At 42.4% G+C, this 18,397-nt stretch overlaps 1 protein-coding gene across 5 annotated transcripts; it reads left to right on the top strand.

The window, feature by feature from the left end:
* The first annotated feature begins 320 nt into the window (after positions 1-320).
* Positions 321-4,149, top strand: LOC106575703 (uncharacterized). Of its 5 annotated transcripts, none has more exons than XM_014152349.3 (10): positions 321-466; positions 1,342-1,361; positions 1,533-1,733; positions 1,912-2,117; positions 2,352-2,399; positions 2,709-2,753; positions 2,969-3,008; positions 3,113-3,174; positions 3,711-3,794; positions 3,913-4,149. In XM_014152349.3, exons 2-9 carry the CDS (start codon positions 1,346-1,348, stop codon positions 3,786-3,788), a joined length of 696 nt encoding a protein of 231 aa, XP_014007824.1. In that variant the 5' UTR covers positions 321-466; positions 1,342-1,345; the 3' UTR covers positions 3,789-3,794; positions 3,913-4,149. The 5 variants fall into 5 exon arrangements, with proteins under 5 accessions (XP_014007824.1, XP_045553968.1, XP_014007827.1 ...); XM_045698012.2 differs by having other exon boundaries at positions 3,711-3,812; XM_014152352.3 differs by lacking the exon at positions 2,352-2,399.
* The last annotated feature ends 14,248 nt before the right edge of the window (positions 4,150-18,397 follow it).

Raw genomic sequence — 18,397 nt, 5'->3', positions numbered from 1 at the left:
AGATTGCCTAGATGGTCGTTCACACAGGCAGCCCAATTCTGATCTTTTTTTCCACCAGATCAGCTCTGAAAATGGTCTGATGTGAGTGGTTAAAAGACAAAATAGTGGAAGAAAAATCAGAATGCAGTTATGGTGTTCATATTGAACATGAATTTTCAATGAAATGAAATGAGGAAAGTAGACTTACCCTGCAGTTATGGGATTATTTTCTGTCAACTGTATTGCAGTTGTGACTTGAAGTGATCTGTTCTAATAGCTAAGAGAAAGTGAAACGAAATAGCATGCGATAATAAGGGGAGGGGGCAATTTGCCTGTGTAAACTCAGCATTTGTGACTTTCTGAAAAAATTGCCCCCTCCCCTTATTATCTCATGCTGTTTAGTTTCACTTTCTCTTAGCTATTAGAACAGATCACTTCAAGTCACAACTGCAATACAGTTGACAGAAAATAATCCCATAACTGCAGGGTAAGTCTACTTTCCTCATTTCATTTCATTGACTATTCATGTTCAATATGAACACCATAACTATCATTTACAGTTGGGTGGGTGTCATGAAAGGTTTTGTGATCGTTTAATATTCTATGTCTACAACAGTTAGAACAAATTCTTATTTACAATGACGGCCTAGGAACAGTGGGTTAACTGCCTTGTTCAGAGGCAGAACGACACATTTACCTGTCAGCTCGAGGATTCGATATCGGGGTGGCAGGTAGGGTACTGGTTAGAACATTGGGCCAGTAACCGAAAGGTTGCAAAATCGAATCCCCGAGCTGACAGGTAAATCTGTCGTTCTGCCCCTGAACAATGCAGTTAACCCACTGTTCCTAGGCCGTCATTGAAAATAAGAATTTGTTCTTAACTGACTTGCCTTGTTAAATAAAGGTAAAAATTCAAATAAATAGCAACCTTTCGGTTACTGGCTACCTGCTGCCCCAATAACACATTGCTTTCACTTTGTAATTCCAAGAAATCATGTGGTCAGTAGGAGCGAGGTGGAAAAGTACTCCGGAGCTGGATATTGTGAAAGAGCAAAACAGTTAATGTTTAGAATGTGAAATAGCCTCACGCTGCTGTACGCAATTTGCACTGTAGAGAAAGATCAAATCAAATGTTATTGGTTGCAATAAATAATGTTATTGCGGGTGTAGCGAAATGCTTGTGTTCCTAACTCCAACAGTGCAGTAATATCTAACAATTCACTACAATCTAAAAGTTAAATAATGGAATTAAGAAATATATAAGATAGATGTTTGCACACTGGTTGTTGTACATGTTTGCCTATCCTGAATGTATCTATCTAGACTAATGAACCCTTTTTTCTGTTCATTCACTTTCTATAGATACATGTTGGAACGGAAAGGTAATTTTTAACAGGGCTCTTTACTATAATGTAATATTTGGATGAAGGGGTGCACTATAAAGTAAATGGTTAAACCTACAATACTATTATAGTTTGCTGAACTATGAACAATGTTCCAATTATCACCAACATTAATACTTTTATCAATGACCTTTCTGACCTTAAAATCAGTGGCACACAAGATGAAGTACTTCACAGTTGAGACTGGAAATACTTTGGATTCTCATATTCAGTTTATGAGACAATTCAACAACACCACAAGATGTTTTACGGAAGTGAAGTCGCCAGTGGAGAGTGATGTCATCATGGCTTTCTGTCCCATCGTCTCCCGCGTCGGGACTGATATTGAAGCAGCACTGCAACAGATTCCAAGTACAGTAACTCATCCCAAATATGACTTCCCAAGCAATGTTATTTCCTTCTATACTAGATATTCTCTTTCCACACCAGATTTACTCAAAGTGTACCAACAGCATAAATGACATTTCTAAATAGTTTATTTGAGAGGATTATTGGTTAATTTTGACGTGTTCCCTTATTCTCTTGACAGCTGGTAAAGATGTCATTCTGGTAGTGCTGCATCACACCTTCAACCCAGACTACACTGTACCTGACAGCAGCAGACTAGTGACCAGAAGTGATGTAATACTCACAGTGGACTGTCTGTTCTATGAGAAACTGGGAGGACTCCTGAACTGTCCTCGTAATGATGCAGCAGTCTGCGCGATTCTGAAGAGGCTGAACATACAGCCAAAGGTAGCCAACCCTAATTCAAGGTTCAGGGAGGGCCACTCTCCCCATTCTTCCTGCAACAGCCTCTGCTGTATGGTTACAACCATGTTCAATAACTGTCAATGAATAACATTCAATAGCACAAAATGCTCAACCATATAGTTGACCAGAGTATTTTACTACACAGGGTCTGATAGTGTAAGAGAAAATAAATGGTTGTAGTATGGATCAAATATTAGTATAGAGTCTTTTCTATAGATTGGAGCTGAAGAATGGATCAGTATCCCTGAACAGGGTAACATGCTGGTAAGTACATTCACAATGAAGACTTTGTTACTGATCTCTATTGCTGTCACACAGATTGTGATTGGGGTTTTGTATCAATGAATCATCATTTTGAGCAGCAGCAAACTAGTGACCAGAAGTGATGTAATACTCACAGTGGACTGTCTGTTCCATGAGAGACTGGGAGGACTCCTGAACTGTCCTCGTAATGATGCAGCAGTCAAACAGATTAGGCAGAAGCTTGACATGGTATGATGTCAATTAATCATCATTTTGAATACAGTATCTCTGTATTTGATGTACTCATTGTTCCTCTCCTTTATTTTACAGACCAGAAGTCATGGCTTTCTAGTTAGGATTCAAAACATTGTCATGGTATGTCAAATCATTGCAAATGATAAAAGTAACTATACATCATCAACTACTATAATGAACAAAAATATAAACGCAACATGCAACAATTTCAAAGGTTTTACTGAGTTATAGTTCATATAAGGAAATCAGACAATTGAAATAAATGAATTAATGGAGCTGTTAAACAACAGTCAGAACTGTTGTGGATCTCACAAAAGTTATTATTCTCTTTCCAGTGTTCAGTGTCTTCAGTCTACAACTACATTTTCATTCACAGTAAGTTCTATTGTGTTCATTCATGTGGTCAATGTGATACAATAATCATCACAGGTCAAATCAGCACTAACATCTTGTGTTTTATGTTTCCTAATCTTTTCAAGATACACGTCCCTCTACAAGACCTCGTTCTGACAGTCTATCTGTGACTTGGAGCAATATAATGGTTTGTCAAATCATTGCAAATGATACAACTACAGATGTAGGATATTAATTTGGTCACTCTTTTGATGCTGAAATGCAAACTGGTAGTGTATTTGCATTTTAAAAAGGCTTCTAAAGTTTTTAATTTCCACTATGAAATTTCAGACTTGATTTGCCCTAACAAAAAATATCAACCCCTACAAAAATGTCCATTAATTATAGTCCACATAACAATTCACATTTCCTGTTGCTGCAGGATTGTTTTCCTGATGTAGTAAACTGGCTCAAATTAAGATTCTACATCTGTACACTGTACACTTAGTATACCAAACATGATGAACACCTTTCTATTATTGAGTTTGTACAGTATATAATGCTATGTCAAATATTTGCCAAATGATAAAACTATACATCATCAATCATGTGCCTCTTCAGGGAGACACTTATAAAGAAAGATCAATAGAAGTGAAACGTATGGATGGTGTCTGTCATAAAGGAGCTGTTAAACAAGAGTCAGTACTGCTGTGGATCTCACACCTGTCATTATTGTCATTCCAGTGCACAGTGTCTACAGTCTACAACTACGTCTGTACATGGCTTTCATATGTGAAGCGGCGCTTCTTGGACAATAATTAGGTTCCAGTAGGTTCAAAATAGGTTGTAGGTTGTCATTCATGTGGTCATTGTAATTAGAGTAACCATCACAGGTCAAATCTGGACCATTAACATTTTGTGTTTCATGTTTCCTAATCTTTTCAAGATCCATGTCCCTCTTCAAGACCTCGTTCCAGAAGTGATGAAAGCAGTTCCACTTTTGTACCAACAATGAAGACATGTTAATTGTTTTTATGGATTACATCTTTAATTTCATGGCCTACTTAAGAAAATGTCTTTACTTTTGATGTTAAGAGCACTTGCAGTTGTAATGTATAGAAATTGTGGCCGATATTAAAAATGTTAATAAAAATGAATGGAAAATAATAAAGAAGCAACAGGATCTGTGGAAGGGGATGCATCTCAACATCCCTGCTAGTTTACACATGCATCATACTTCTGACACCAGTGTAGCAAATAGTGGGGGGTAGCCCAGATTGCTTGACGCAAGAAAAACTTTCTAGCCACAAACTCAACACGGATAGCTTTCTCTTTTGGAGGAGTTTGTAACAGGTATACAAAGGCTTCATTTTTTAGTTCAATGACTGAGCTGAGCTCAAAAGTGAGGGAAAAGGCATTTGAACAAAACATTGCATTCTGGGACGTGTCCCCTGGTCGGGTTGTTAAAGTCAAGGTGGCTGTAAACACTAAACGGAGACGAGAGCATGGAATATGCCTTAAATGAAGTTCCTTACTCTATAAAATCCTTGAAGGGCAACTCCACCACTTTCAACCTAATTGTCATTATCTACAGCACAATACCAGTGTCAACATTCACTATATATACAAAAGTATGTGGACACCCCTTCAAATGAGTGGATTCGGCTATTTCAGCCACACCCGTTGCTGACAGGTGTATAAACTCAAGCACACAGCCATGCAATCTCCATGGGAAACATTGGCAGTAGAATGGCCTTACTGAAGAGCTTAGTGACTTTCATCATGGCACCATCATAGGATGCCACCTTTCCAACAAGTCAATTTGTCAAATTTCTGCCCTGCTAGAGCTGCCCTGGTCAACTGTAAGTGCAGTTATTGTGAAGTGGAAACGTCCAGGAGCAACAACGGCTCAGCCGAAGAGGTAGGCCACACAAGCTCACAGATTGGGACTGCCGAGTGCTGAACCGTGTAGTGCATAAAAATCCCTCTGTCCTCGATTGCAACATTCACTACCGAATTTCAAACTGCCTCTGGAAGCAACATCAGCACAATAACTGTTTGTCGGGTGCTTCATGAAATGGGTTTCAATGACCGTGCAGCCGCCAGAAGCCTAAGATCACAATGTGCAATGCCAAGCGTCGGCTGGAGTGGTGTAAAGCTCACTGCCATTGGACTCTGGAGCAGTGGAAAGTCGTTCTCTGGAGTGATGAATTACGCTTCACCATCTGGCAGTCCGACGGACGAATCTGGGTATGGCGGATGCCAGGAGAAAGTTACCTGCCCCAACACATAGTGCCAACTGTAAAGTTTGGTGGAGGAGGCATAATGGTCCGAGGCTGTTTTTATGGGTCGCGGTATGGCCCCTAGTTCCAGTGAAAATAAATCTTAATGCTACAGCATACAATGACATTCTAGACTATTCTGTAGTTCCAACTTTGTGGCAACAGTTTGGGGAAGGCCCTTTCCTGTTTCAGCATGACAATGCCCCCGTGCACAAAGCGAGGTCCATACAGAAATGGTTTGTCGAGATCAGTGTGGAAGTACTGTTATCCACATACTTTTGGTCATGTAGTCATGCAGTAGCATTTGTACGTTTTGTAGGAAAAAATATAACGTTAAAAAGTTATACCTGATGACATCATGAAGCACATTTAAAAATGCAGATTTTCAAACACTGATTCGCTGTGACGTAGGAATCAAGAAAATACCCTCCCTTTGGCTAGAAACTCACTGCAGGTTTTTAAAATTACAATTTTTTACTTTTAATCCTACCCTGATGTCACAGACAATATTTTTTTAGGGCCTTATCTTTCTAGATCATAGAAACACGCTGTTTTCACCACTGGTTTGGTGATGATGAATATGTGGAGGAATTGCCCTTGAAATAGCGTTCCTTGTTCAATAAGAGTGTTCAGCTGTAACATAACGTTTTTCTGAAATGTTATCCAGCCTGAGTAGGAAGTGGACATTCATACAGATGTTTGATACACAGGATCACCAACAACTGAGTCTTGTATGAACTGTTATGTGCATGTAACTCTCAAAATAAAGGAAACACTTGAGTAAACGATGGATACAAAGTATATTGAAAGCAGGTGCTTCCATACAGGTGTGGTTTCTTAGTTAATTAAGCAATTAACATCACAACGCGCTTACGGTCATGCAGAGAAATGCCCAGTTGCCATTATTTTGGCTGCTGTGGATAGAAGAAGAGATCTCAGTGACTTTTAACAGAGCGGAAGAAGCGAAGAGAAAGGGTCCAATCCCATCAAAATCTAGCCATGTGGGAATACTACATTCTGTTTATTAAGCAGACCTCCTGCCTTCTCAACTTAGGGACATCGACTCCCATTGTTAGGGCGGAGACAAGAACATCTCATTATATACATATATATTCTGCTTTGAAAGAGAGGTCTCAATGGAATACAGTGGGTTTAAAGGGTATTTGTGTCAGTCTCAGTCACCAGGCTCAACCCATTTGGACACTTATGGGAGATTCTGGAGTGGCACCTGAGCAGGGTTTTCCATCAACAAAACGCTACATAATGGAATTCCTCCTTCTGCTCTAGCTAGCTAATGTTATCTGTTGTTGCTGGTTTTTTTTACTACACTGTATTCTAAATATTAGGCTATTCTGGAGCTGGACTTGTCATAAGAATTTAGGGAAACGCATTGCCCCAGATGGAAACCAGTATCTTTGACTTCTATTGTTATCTCTGAAGTTTGGGCATCTTCAATAAGAGACGTGTTTTTCTCCATTGTAATGGACACAGTGGAACCTTTGGTAGGTAGTCGTTGAGCAAAGCCAAGTCATAGATATACAGTCATTGAGCAAAGCCAAATCATCTATACGGTCATTGAGGAAAGCCAAGTCAAATATAAACTCAGCAAAAAAAGAATCGTCCCCTCACTGTCAACTGCTTTTATTTTCAGCAAACTTAACATGTGTAAATATTTGTATGAACATAACAAGATTCAACAACTGAGACATAAACTGAAACATAAACTGAACAAAATCAAAAGTAACAGTATCTGCCACCAGTATGGCTGGTGGCATTGTCATGCTGGAGGGTCATGTCAGGATGAGCCTGCAGGAAGGGTACCACATGAGGGAGGAGGATGTCTTCCCTGTAACACACAGCGTTGAGATTGCCTGCAATGACAAGCTCAGTCCGATGATGCTGTGACACACAGCTCCAGACCATGACGGAACCTCCACATCGATCCGCTCCAGAGTACAGGCCCCAGTGTAATGCTCATTCCTTCGACGATAAACGCGAATCCGACCATCACCCCTGGTGAGACAAAACCGCGACTCGTCAGTGAAGAGCACTTTTTGCCAGTCCTGTCTGGTCCAGTGACAGTGGGTTTGGCCCACAGGTGACATTGTTGCCGGTGATGTCTGGTGAGGACCTGCCTTACAACAGGTCTACAAGCCCTCAGTCCAGCCTCAGCCAATTGCAGACCGTCTGATCACTGATGGAGGGATTCTGCGTTCCTGGTGTAACTCGGGAACTTGTTGCCATCCTGTACCTGTCCTGCAGGTGTGATGTTCAGATGTACCGATCCTGTGCAGGTGTTGTTACACGTGGTCTGCCACTGCGAGGACGATCAGCTGTCCGTCCTGTAGCGCTGTCTTAGGCATCTCACAGTACGGACATTGCAATTTATTGCCCTGGCCACATCAGCAGTCCTCATGCCTCCTTGCAGCATGCCTAAGGCACGTTCACACAGATGAGCAGGGACCCTGGGCATCTTTCTTTTGGTGTTTTTGCAGTCAGTAGAAAGGCCTCTTTGTTGTCCTAAGTTTTCATAACTGACCTTAATTGCTTATCGTCTGTAAGCTGATAGTGTCTTAACAACCGTTCCACAGGTGCATGTTCATTAATTGTTTATGGTTCATTGAACAAGAATGGGAAACTGTGTTTAGTTTTTTCCAACTGCTTACACGTTTTCAGAACCGTCTCCTTTTTTCAAAACTCTACACACAATTCCCAAAACGCCTCACATCTCCTTCAAAATAACACTGCATTCAAAATGCCATAAACAAGTCAGAATGAAGCATTTGCAAATGGCAAACACTGCTTTCATAATAGTACATTTTTGGATATACCATGTAAACACTGTTCTAAATCTAAAGCTCTTTGGTCTTTCATAGGCTTATATCTACATTTCAATACAATGTTCTACAGTGAAAGTAATCTGCTGAGAGGGGTAACAAGTACACTGTAAACACCAATACAATGTAGAAACCGAAAATGTTTATTCGGCCAAACATTACTGTTGTATACAGTAGCATACAACAAAACCATAAACGTATGTAAACCAAAAGTATATTCTTTAGAATACAGTAAAGAACACAATTGTGTGTGGGTCCCGGGGGGGCAGTCCACATCACAAGATACGTTTTCTCTTGCCAAACATGGAGGGAAGTATCTCCTAGCATGGCATATCCAACCTTGGACAGAGGCAACCGCTATGTTCCCACATGCGTCCTCCATTTCCTGGAGAAGCGGCATGCGGGCATACGGTTGGAGATCATACACATTCCAGCGCCAGGCTGAGAAGAATTCCTCTATGGGATTTAGAAAAGGTGAATATGGGGGTAGGTACAAAACTACAAATTGTGGATGGGTGGCAAACCAGTTTTGGACCAGAACAGCCCCGGTGAAAACTAACATTGTCCCATAAAACCACAAATCTAGCAGGCTCCTGATCTGGATCAGGGACAAGCATTGTGTAAATTGCATCCAGAAAAGTGAGCATATGGCCGGTGTTGTACGGACCCAGTGTGGCATTGTGATGGAGGACCCCGTTTTGAGTGATGGCAGCACACAGTTATTACCCCCACGCTGTCCAGGGACATTGGTAATTGCCCTCTGGCCTATTACATTTCTTCCGCGGCGCCTGGTTTTGTTGAGGTTGAAGCCAACCTCATCCACATAAATAAATTAATGGCGAATTACATGGGCATCCAGCTCCAATACTCTGTAACAGACAAAAGGATATACAGATGAGTAAATATGGTATGTCTGAAGTACTGGAAGTAGTGTTGCATACATACCTCTACAAAGTCATGTCACATATTCTTGACTGTCAGAGTTTCTCTCAAATGGCTCCTTGTAAAGTTGTTTCATCGTCACTCGGTGCCGTTGGAGGATGCGTTGTATGGTCGACAGGCTTACAGCATTGATGTTGTTAAATATGGTGTCATTATTCAAGATATGCTTTTATCTCTCGAATCCTAATTGCATTGTTGGCCAAAACCATATTTATAATTGCTGTCTCTTGTACATCTGTAAACAAGCGTCCTCGTCCTCCATGATGTCTTTGCCTTTCCACTTTGAACAGAATTCAAACACAGTATGCGTTCAGCGTAGGAACTGTAAACAACGTACAAAAAAAAAGGTAGTACAGCATGATAACCAACCTCATTCATTCAATGCAGTGCAGTAAATGGATGGCTTAGAGTTACAAATGTTTATGCAATACTATGCAGTCATAGGTATTTTACAGTACATTACTGTAATGCTAAAATAGTCAATAGATAGCTGGATACCTGTTCTCATTTCTGAAGGTTCGAATTATGGACGCCACTGTAAATCGACTCAAGTTGGGCTGGACTCTCAGTCCAGCCTCTCTCATGGTCAAACTGTGGTTGATCACACGATCAACAAGTGTTGCCCTAATCTCATCAGAGATGGCTCTCCTTCCTTCTCTTCTTTGCCCTCGTCCTCCTCTTACTCCTCCTCTTCCAACTCATCATCTTTGAATTTGTTCTCGTTGTTGTCCCCTGCCTCTCCCTCCTACTCCTCTTGCTCTCTGTCCATTGTTGGCATCCATTGTTCAAAACAGGTAATCTGACCTTTGACCTATTTATAGGCCTATACTACAGTAAAGCAGTGATTGGTTAGTGATCAGTTAAGCAATTAGTGTTTGCACATGTGAGGAGTGTGTGTGTGACCTGGTGAATAAGTGTAGCATTTTGATTGGTTGTGTTTGGAAAAGGAAAGCAAGTCACTTCCTGTTAGATTTTTGTGTTTTAGGTAGAGAATTGTGTGTAGTATTTTGAAAAAAGTGTTTTATGCAATTGACAACTGAGTCAAAGGCTGAGAAATAGCTTATGGTTTTGGATATTTGGTGTGTAGTTTTGCACTTTGAGTGAGAGGTTTCAAAAATCGTGTGACATGAAAAGATTTTGTGTGTAAGCAGTTGGAAAAAACTGTAAACCCTTTACAATGAAGATCTGTGAAGTTATTTGGATTTTTACGAATTATCTTTGAAAGACAGGGTCCTGAAAAAGGGACGTTTCTTTTTTTGCTGAGTTTAGATATACAGTGTCTCATTATCAGCAACCATCACTCCTGTGTTCCAATGGCACGTTGTGTTAGCTAATCCAAGTTTATCATTTTAAAAGGCTAATTGAGCATTAGAAAACCCTTTTGCAATTATGTTAGCACAGCTGAAAACTGTTGTCCTGCTTAAAGAAGCAATAAAACTGGCCTTATTTAGATTAGTTGAGTATATGGAGCATCAGCATTTGTGGGTTCGATTACAGGCCAGAAACAAAGTGCTTTCTTTTGAAACTCGTCAGTCTATTCTTGTTCTGAGAAAGGAAGGCTATTCCATGCGAGAAATTGCCAATAAACTGAACATCTCGTGCAACGCTGTGTACTACTCCCTTCACAGAACAGTGCAAACTGTCTCCAACCAAAATAGAAAGAGGAGTGGGAGGCCCCGGTGCACAACTGAGCAAGAGGACAAGTACATTAGAGTGTCTAGTTTGAGGAACAGACGCCTCACAAGTCCTCAACTGGCAGCTTCATTAAATGGTACCCGCAAAACACCAGTCTCATTGTCAACAGTGAAGGGGCGACTCCGGGATGCTTGGAAGGCAAAACGCAGGAACTTCCTGTGACGCGGATGCACCGGTACATGGAAGAACGCGTCCTTTAGGTCTATGCTTATACAAAAGTCTTTGTTGTGGACACATTCCAGCAGACGTTTTGTCATAAGCATTCGAAAGGGCCGTTGGCTTACGCTCTCGTTGAGAGTGCGTAGATCCAATATTGGCCTCATTCCCCACGTCTTTTTTGGCACTAGGAAGTAGGGCGAATATAGCCCGCTGTTCCGTTGCTCTCGGGGAACTACTGTGACCACCTCCTTTGCCCAAAGTTCTGTAATCTCTTTCACAAGAGCGGCTACTTTCTCTGGCAATTTCATCACCGTTTCCACCATGCCCAAAAATGGGGGAGGAGTCCGGTGGAATTGGATGGCATAACCCTTAGCCAGGGGGAGAGGGTGCAACTTCGCTGCCACTCCCAATAATGCTCTGAGAGTGGGAGAGCGCGAAGTTGTGGTGCATTCAGTAGGAAGGAACTGTATTCCTCTATGGCCCATGACGCCGCTGTCCCCTGACATTGAAGTGGTTGCACAGCCCAGGGTGGGCTCCCCTCGAAAGGGGGAGGAAATATTAGCACATTCTGTGAGAAACGGGGGCAACGACACGTTGGTCATACTCGTAACCTTGTGGTTCCATCCCTCTGTGAACGCAGCACGGGTCTGAACTGCACTGAGGCGCCTGCCTGAGTTAGTGTGCCATCTCCCAACAGTGATTGCGTCATCGACCCAACATGGGGTTGTGTACACAGGCTGTTCTTTAAACCCTGAGCCACATTACTCCTAGGAGTCTGCGGTGTATGGTTTTATGAGGTATAGCATGGCGGCTTATCATGAGCGTCCTTTTTGCTGCCCTCTTATCATTCCCTCTCACAGCGTCCTCATGTGTATGCTCAGCTACACACCCGTGGTGGGCTGAGAGAGACTGAGACTGAACGGTCTCTGGTTTGGTATGGAAAAGAGGTTCTCTTGTGACAAAGTCAATTGGAATCCAATCTTTATTAAACAAACAACACGTTGGCTCCCCTGTTGGCTCCTCCCCAGCCTTTGCAGGGCTGGGGGGGGGGGACAGTGGATGCCGTTGTACAGGGCGCTGTGCTCTCTCCCCCTCGTCTCTTCTGGCCGCCCTTAGGGTGTCGCAAGGGTGACATCACAACCACCTCTCTCGCCGGCGGAGCGCCTGCTCTGCCTGGTGCTGCAGGAGGGCTGGAGGGGCGGGGCCCATCTGGCCCACCAAGGTGCTGTGGTTCGACGGGCTCTCCGTCTGGCTGTAGACCCAGGTCTACTAGAGACGGTGAAGTTGGAAGGCACTCTGGGAAGTGATCTAGACCCTCCTGCCAATGGCAGGTGTCTAGATAGCTGCTTCCTCTGTCTTCCCAAAACGCTCTGTCGTGGGGGCGTTCTAGAGGGCGGCTTTGTCGGATTCCTTCATGGCCGTCAAAGACAGCCAGAGGTGTCATTCCACGAACACCGAAGTGGCCATGGACCTCCGCGCACACACAGCCGACGCCTGGGTGAGATGAAGTATGGCGCCGAAAATTATTGACGCCTCTTCTATCTCTTCTCCTGACAGCTCAGTCTTACCCGTGGTGAGAAGGGACAGAGAGGCTGCCAGGAGGGCAATATTATTCGCTGCTGCTACAGCCTGGACATCTAGTGCAAAGGACTTCTTTACCAGCTGAGCTGTGAGCATGTCCTTTGTTGTGAGTTTTATGGGCGACGGCCAGGAGCTCGTACCCGGGACGAGGTACGCAGCCATGGTGTCCTGGAGCCTGGGGATCCCCTGGGGTTGTCTGCCGTCCACTCTGGTGAATGGGGTGTAAGCTTTTTGCCGGCTCGCTGATTGTCAAAGGTGACCCCATGAACTCTCCACATAATTATCGAGCGAGAGCATGGCTGGTGCCAGTGGCATCTAGTAGGGGCCGCCCTCCATCATATCCACTTCCGCGTTGGAGGGAATGGGGAGCAGCGTGATCTCCAGCCGGCTCGCAGCCCGCTCAATGAGCCCTGGAAAACCAGAGCGCAGAGAGGCTGTTGCGTAGGAGGGGGCTGCTGAATTTCAGAGCCCGTCTCTTCCTCGCCCAAAGATGAGAAAAACGTTGCACTCTCCGTAGGGAGGGGGTTCAAGAGAAAAATCCACACACTTCCCAATATCCTCGTCTTCTCTAGAAGCGACATGCTAGGGTATTCCGGGGGATCTGTGAGGCCGCCCCTAGCTTGCTGTGATCCTAGGCACACGAAACATAAGTTGTGAGTCCACAGCCGCCATAGTGGAGCAGCGACACTGAGCTCTTAAAAGAGCTGTTGGGTTGGGTGGAAATGGTGTGCTCATTTAGAAGGATGACGTTGAGACTTGGAGATCGACAGCGGGTTCGTCCTGAGACTTATCTTCTCTCTTCTCTTCTCGCCTTCAATCCAGTCGCGGAAGATAATGGGAGGCTGATTGAGGGGAAGCATCCCCTTATACAGGGACACCTGTATTCCCATTGGCTGCAGGTGTGTGCATAATTTTTTCTCAGGCTATTCGCTGCCTCGGCAGTGGTGTAAATCACTAGGAGCAGAGATCCCCTATGGGGTGGAGCTCCATAATATAGAACATGAATCATGATCAGCGTCGTCCGGGTTAGGGAGGGTTTGGCCGGCAGGGATATCCTTGTCTCATCGCGCACTAGCGACTCCTGTGGCGGGCCGGGCGCAGTGCACGCTGACCAGGTCGCTAGGTGTACGGTGTTTCCTCCGACACATTGGTGCGGCTGGCTTCCGGGTTGGATGTGTGCTGTGTCAAGAAGCAGTGCGGCTTGGTTGAGTTGTGTTTCGGAGGACACATGGCTCTCGAACTTCACCTCTCCCGAGTCCGTACGGAAGTTGCAGCGATGAGACAAGACAATAACTACTACCAATTGGATACCACGAAATTGGGGACAAAAAGGGGGACAAAAGAAAATATATAATAATAATTTTTTGCTGCGTTCACAACAACTGGGAATTAGAAAAAATACGAGGTCAAACCATGATGTCAGTGATCCTCAGGTCGGAAAGTCGGAGCTCTAGAAAGAGGCCCGAGTTCCCGAATTGGAATAGTTAAATGACCATTCAAACCGATTTTTTTCCCCTATTTCTGTTCAGATTACCAGTTGTTTTGAACGCCCTGAAGTCTGAGATTTCCGAGTTCCAAGCTCCCAGTTGTTTGAAACATGGCATTAATTCTACAGTTCAGCCTAATGACATTCTACCGCAAGTGCCAGGAGTGCAGACAGCCAGTGTCACTATCAAATCAACAACAACAAAAATGTCACATGTGCCGAACACAACAGGTGTAGACCTTACCGTGAAATGCTTACTTACGAGCCCTTGACCAACAATGCAGTTCAAGAAATAGTAAAAATATTATTTACCAAATAAAATAAAGTAAAAAATACAATAAAAAGTAACACAATAAAATAACAATAACGAGGCTATATAAAGGGAGTACCGGTAGCGAGTCTATGTGCAGGGATACATAAGTCAATAACCCATTGATTCTTAAAGACTATACATTCTAATTGCACTATGAGATTACTTCAACTGTCAACTCCATCAGAACCCAAAATATAAACTTGTTTTATTCCATTGTTTTTAAATATGTAATTGTTAACAAACACTGTATAGCCTCAAACCACGGCTAAAACTATCATTTCTATATCATGGATGGTGGAGCATCCATAGCTCTGTCTATCAATGTGAGTGTGGTAACATTTCTTCAGCCCCACCCCTCAGCTTTTTACCAAATCTGTGGTGCCCACTTTGTTGTTTAAACTATAGCCTAGATCGTTGTGTTCACACAGGCAGCACAATTCTGATATTTTTTTCACCAATTGGTCTTCTGACCAATCAGATAAACTCTGAAAAAGATCTGATGTGATTGGTCAAAAGACCAATTAGTGGAAGAAAAATCAGAATGCAGCTGCCTGTGTAAACTCAGCATTTATGACTTTCTGAAAAAATTGCCCCCTCCCTTTATTATCACATGCTGTTTAGTTTCACTTTCTCTTTGCTATTAGAACAGATCACTTCAAGTCACAACTGCAATACAGTTGACAGAAAATAATCCCATAGCTGCAGGGTAAGTCTACTTTCCTCATTTCCTTTCATTGACTATTCATGTTCAATATGAACACCATAATTATCATTTACAGTTGGGTGGGTGTCATGAAAGGTTTTGTGATCATTTAATATTCTATGTCTACAACAGGAATTAAACAGTAGACATGGTTAAGTGGAAACTGGTAGTGCAGAAATTAATGGAATGTTTTTTAGATGAGTAATTCTATGAATGTAGAATAGAACTGAGGCAGTAAGTACATTTACAATAACACATTACTTTCACTTTCTAATTCCAAGAAATCATGTGGTCCAGTGGGAGGATTTAGGTGGTGAAGTACTGTAGAGAAGATATTGTGAAAGATAAGAGAGTGAAAGTGAAAGTTTAGAATGTGAAATAGCTTCACGCTGATGTATGCAGTTCGCACCATGGAGAAAGATCAAATCAAATTTTATTGGTTGTGTACATATATTTAGCAGATGCTATTGCGGGTGTAGCGAAATGCTTGTGTTCCTAGCTCCAACAGTGCAGTAGTATCTAACAATTCACTACAATCTAAAAGTCAAATAATGGAATTAATGTATAAGATAGATGGTTTGCACACTGCTTGTTGTACATGTTTGCCTATCCTGAATGTATCTATCTAGACTAATAAACCCTTTTGTCTGTTCATTCACTTTCTATAGATCCAAGTTGGAACGGAGAGGTAATTTTCAACAGGACTCTTTTGTATAATGTAATATTTTTATGAAGGGGTGCACTATAAAGTAAATGGTTAAACCTACAATACCCATATAGCTGGCTGAACGATGAACAATGTTCCAATTAACACCAACATTAATACTTTTATCAATGACCTTTCTGACCTTAAAATCAGTGGCACACAAGATGAAGTACTTCACAGTTGAGACTGGCAATACTTTGGATTCTCATATTCAGTTTATGAGACAATTCAACAACACCACAAGATGCTTTACGGAAGTGAAGTCGCCAGTGGAGAGTGATGTCATCATGGCTTTCTGTCCCATCGTCTCCCGCGTCGGGACTGATATTGAAGCAGCACTGCAACAGATTCCAAGTACAGTAACTCATCCCAAATATGACTTCCCAAGCAATGTTATTTCCTTCTATACCAGATATTCTCTTTCCACACCAGATTTACTCATTGTGCCAATGTTATAAATTACATGACTAAATAGTTTATTTGAGAGGCTTATTGGTTTATTTTTACATATACTCTTGACAGCTGGTAAAGATGTCGTTCTGGTAGTGCTGCATCACACCTCCAACCCAGACTACACTGTACCTGACAGCAGCAGACTAGTGACCAGAAGTGATGTAATACTCACAGTGGACTGTCTGTTCCATGAGAGCCAGGGACTACTGCAGTCTCCTCAAAATGATGCAGCAGTCAAACAGATTAGGCAGAAGCTTGACATGGTATGATGTCAATTAATCATAATTTTGAATACAGTATCTCTGTATTTGATGTACTCATTGTTCCTCTCCTTTTTTTACAGGTTAGAAATTGTTGCAGAGTAGCTTGGTTTCTAAACATTTTCAAGGTATGTCAAATCATTGCAAATTATAAAAGTAACTATACTTCATCAACTACTATACTGAACAAAAATATAAACAATGCAACAATTTCAAAGATTTTACTGAGTTACAATTTATATAAGTAAATCAGTCAATTGAAATAAATTCAGTAAGTCCTAATCTATGGATTTTACATGAATGGTCAAAGATACCTTAAAAAAGGTAGGGGCTTGGATCAGAAAACCAGTCAGTCTCTGGTGTAGCCACCATTTCCCTCATGTAGCGTGACACATCTCCTTCACATAGAGTTGATCAGGCTGGTGATTGTGGCCTGTGGAATATTGTCCCACTCCTCTGTGCGAATTTGCTGGATATTCACGGGAACTGGAACACACTGTTGTACACGTCGAGCCAGAGCATCCCAAACATGCTCAATTGGTGACATGTCTGGTGAGTATGCAGGCCATGGAAGAACTGGGATATTTTCAGCTTCCAGGAATTGTGTACAGATCCTTGTGACATGGGGCAGTGCATTATGCTGAAACATGAGGTGAATGCGGCGGATGAATGGCACAAAATGGGCCTCAGGATCTCGTCACGGTATATTTGTGCATTAAGATTGCCATCGATAAAATGCAATTGTGTTCGTTGTCCGTAGCTTATGCCTGCCCATACCATAACCCCACCGCCACCATGGGGCACTCACACTGTGAACAGAGTGGCCATCGAAGGTGAGCATTTGCCCACTGAAGTCGGTTATGACGCTGAACTGCAGTAAGGCCAAGACCCTGGTGAGGACGACGAGCACGCAGATGAGCTTCCCTGAGACGGTTTCTGACAGTTTGTGCAGAAATTCTTTGGTTGTGCAAACCCACAGTTTCATCAGCTGTCTGGGTGGCTGGTTTCAGACGATCCTGCAGGTGAAGAAGCCGGATGTGGAGGTCCTGGGCTTGCGTGGTTACACGTAGTCTGCGGTTGTGAGGCCGGTTGGACGTACTGCCAAATTCTCTAAAATGATGTTTGAGGTGGCTTTTGGTAGAGAAATTAACATTCAATTATTTGGCAACAGCTCTGGTGGACATTTCTGCAGTCAGCATGCCAATTACACACCCTCAAAACTTGAGACATGGCATTGTGTTATGTGACAAATCTGTACATTTTAAAGTGGTGTTTTATTGTCCCCCGCACAAGGTGCATCTGTGTAATGATCATGCTGTTTCATAAGCTTCTTGATATGCCACACCTGTCAGGTGGATGAATTATCTTGGCAAAGGAGAAATGCTCACTAACAGATATGTAAACAAATTTGTGCACAAAATCTGAGAGAAATAAGCCTTTTGTGCGTATGGAACATTTCCAGGATCTTTTATTTCAGCTCATGAAACATTGAACCAACACTTTACATGTTGCGTTTATATTTTTGTTCAGTGTTTATTAAATATCTTCCTGTCTAGTGTTGGGGAGACATCTGCCATAATGTAACTATTTAAAGAAAATTCAGAACTGCAGCCTATCTCTGAAGCAGGCAGGTCACTTTCAAATAATTATTTTATTTCCAGTGCTTACAATGCTGCAACTGCCCTTCTGTGATGGAGCTCAACTCAGACAAAAGTAGGTTCCAGTAGGTTTAAAGCATTCATTAATATTGTCATTGTAATTACAGTAATCATCACAGGTCAAATCAGCACTAACATCTTGTGTTTTATGTTTCCTAATCCTTTCAAGATCCACGTGACTCTGCAAGACCACATTCCAGAAATGAAGACGATCCACTTTTGGCCCAACCATTAACACGTGATAATATTTAGTATGATTTCTGTAAAAGTGATTATCAATTCCCTTACAGAAAAAATGTTATGGATTACATCTTTAATTGCATGTAATTTAGGCCTACTTGATGAAGTACAGATAA

Source organism: Salmo salar, chromosome 16 (assembly GCF_965601325.2).
Source record: "Salmo salar chromosome 16, fSalSal1, whole genome shotgun sequence".
NCBI lineage: Eukaryota > Metazoa > Chordata > Actinopteri > Salmoniformes > Salmonidae > Salmo > Salmo salar.
The sequence above is the reverse complement of the archived record's forward strand: the minus strand, read 5'-3'. Positions and strand labels throughout refer to the sequence as shown.

What these genes read in the sequence shown, in the direction of transcription:
- LOC106575703 (XM_014152349.3), top strand. An exon ending in CAACTACATTTTCATTCACA is followed by an intron (nt 3,009 to 3,112) that starts GTAAGTTCTATT and finishes AATCTTTTCAAG; the next exon opens with ATACACGTCCCTCTACAAGA. An exon ending in TGACTTGGAGCAATATAATG is followed by an intron (nt 3,175 to 3,710) that starts GTTTGTCAAATC and finishes TTGTCATTCCAG; the next exon opens with TGCACAGTGTCTACAGTCTA.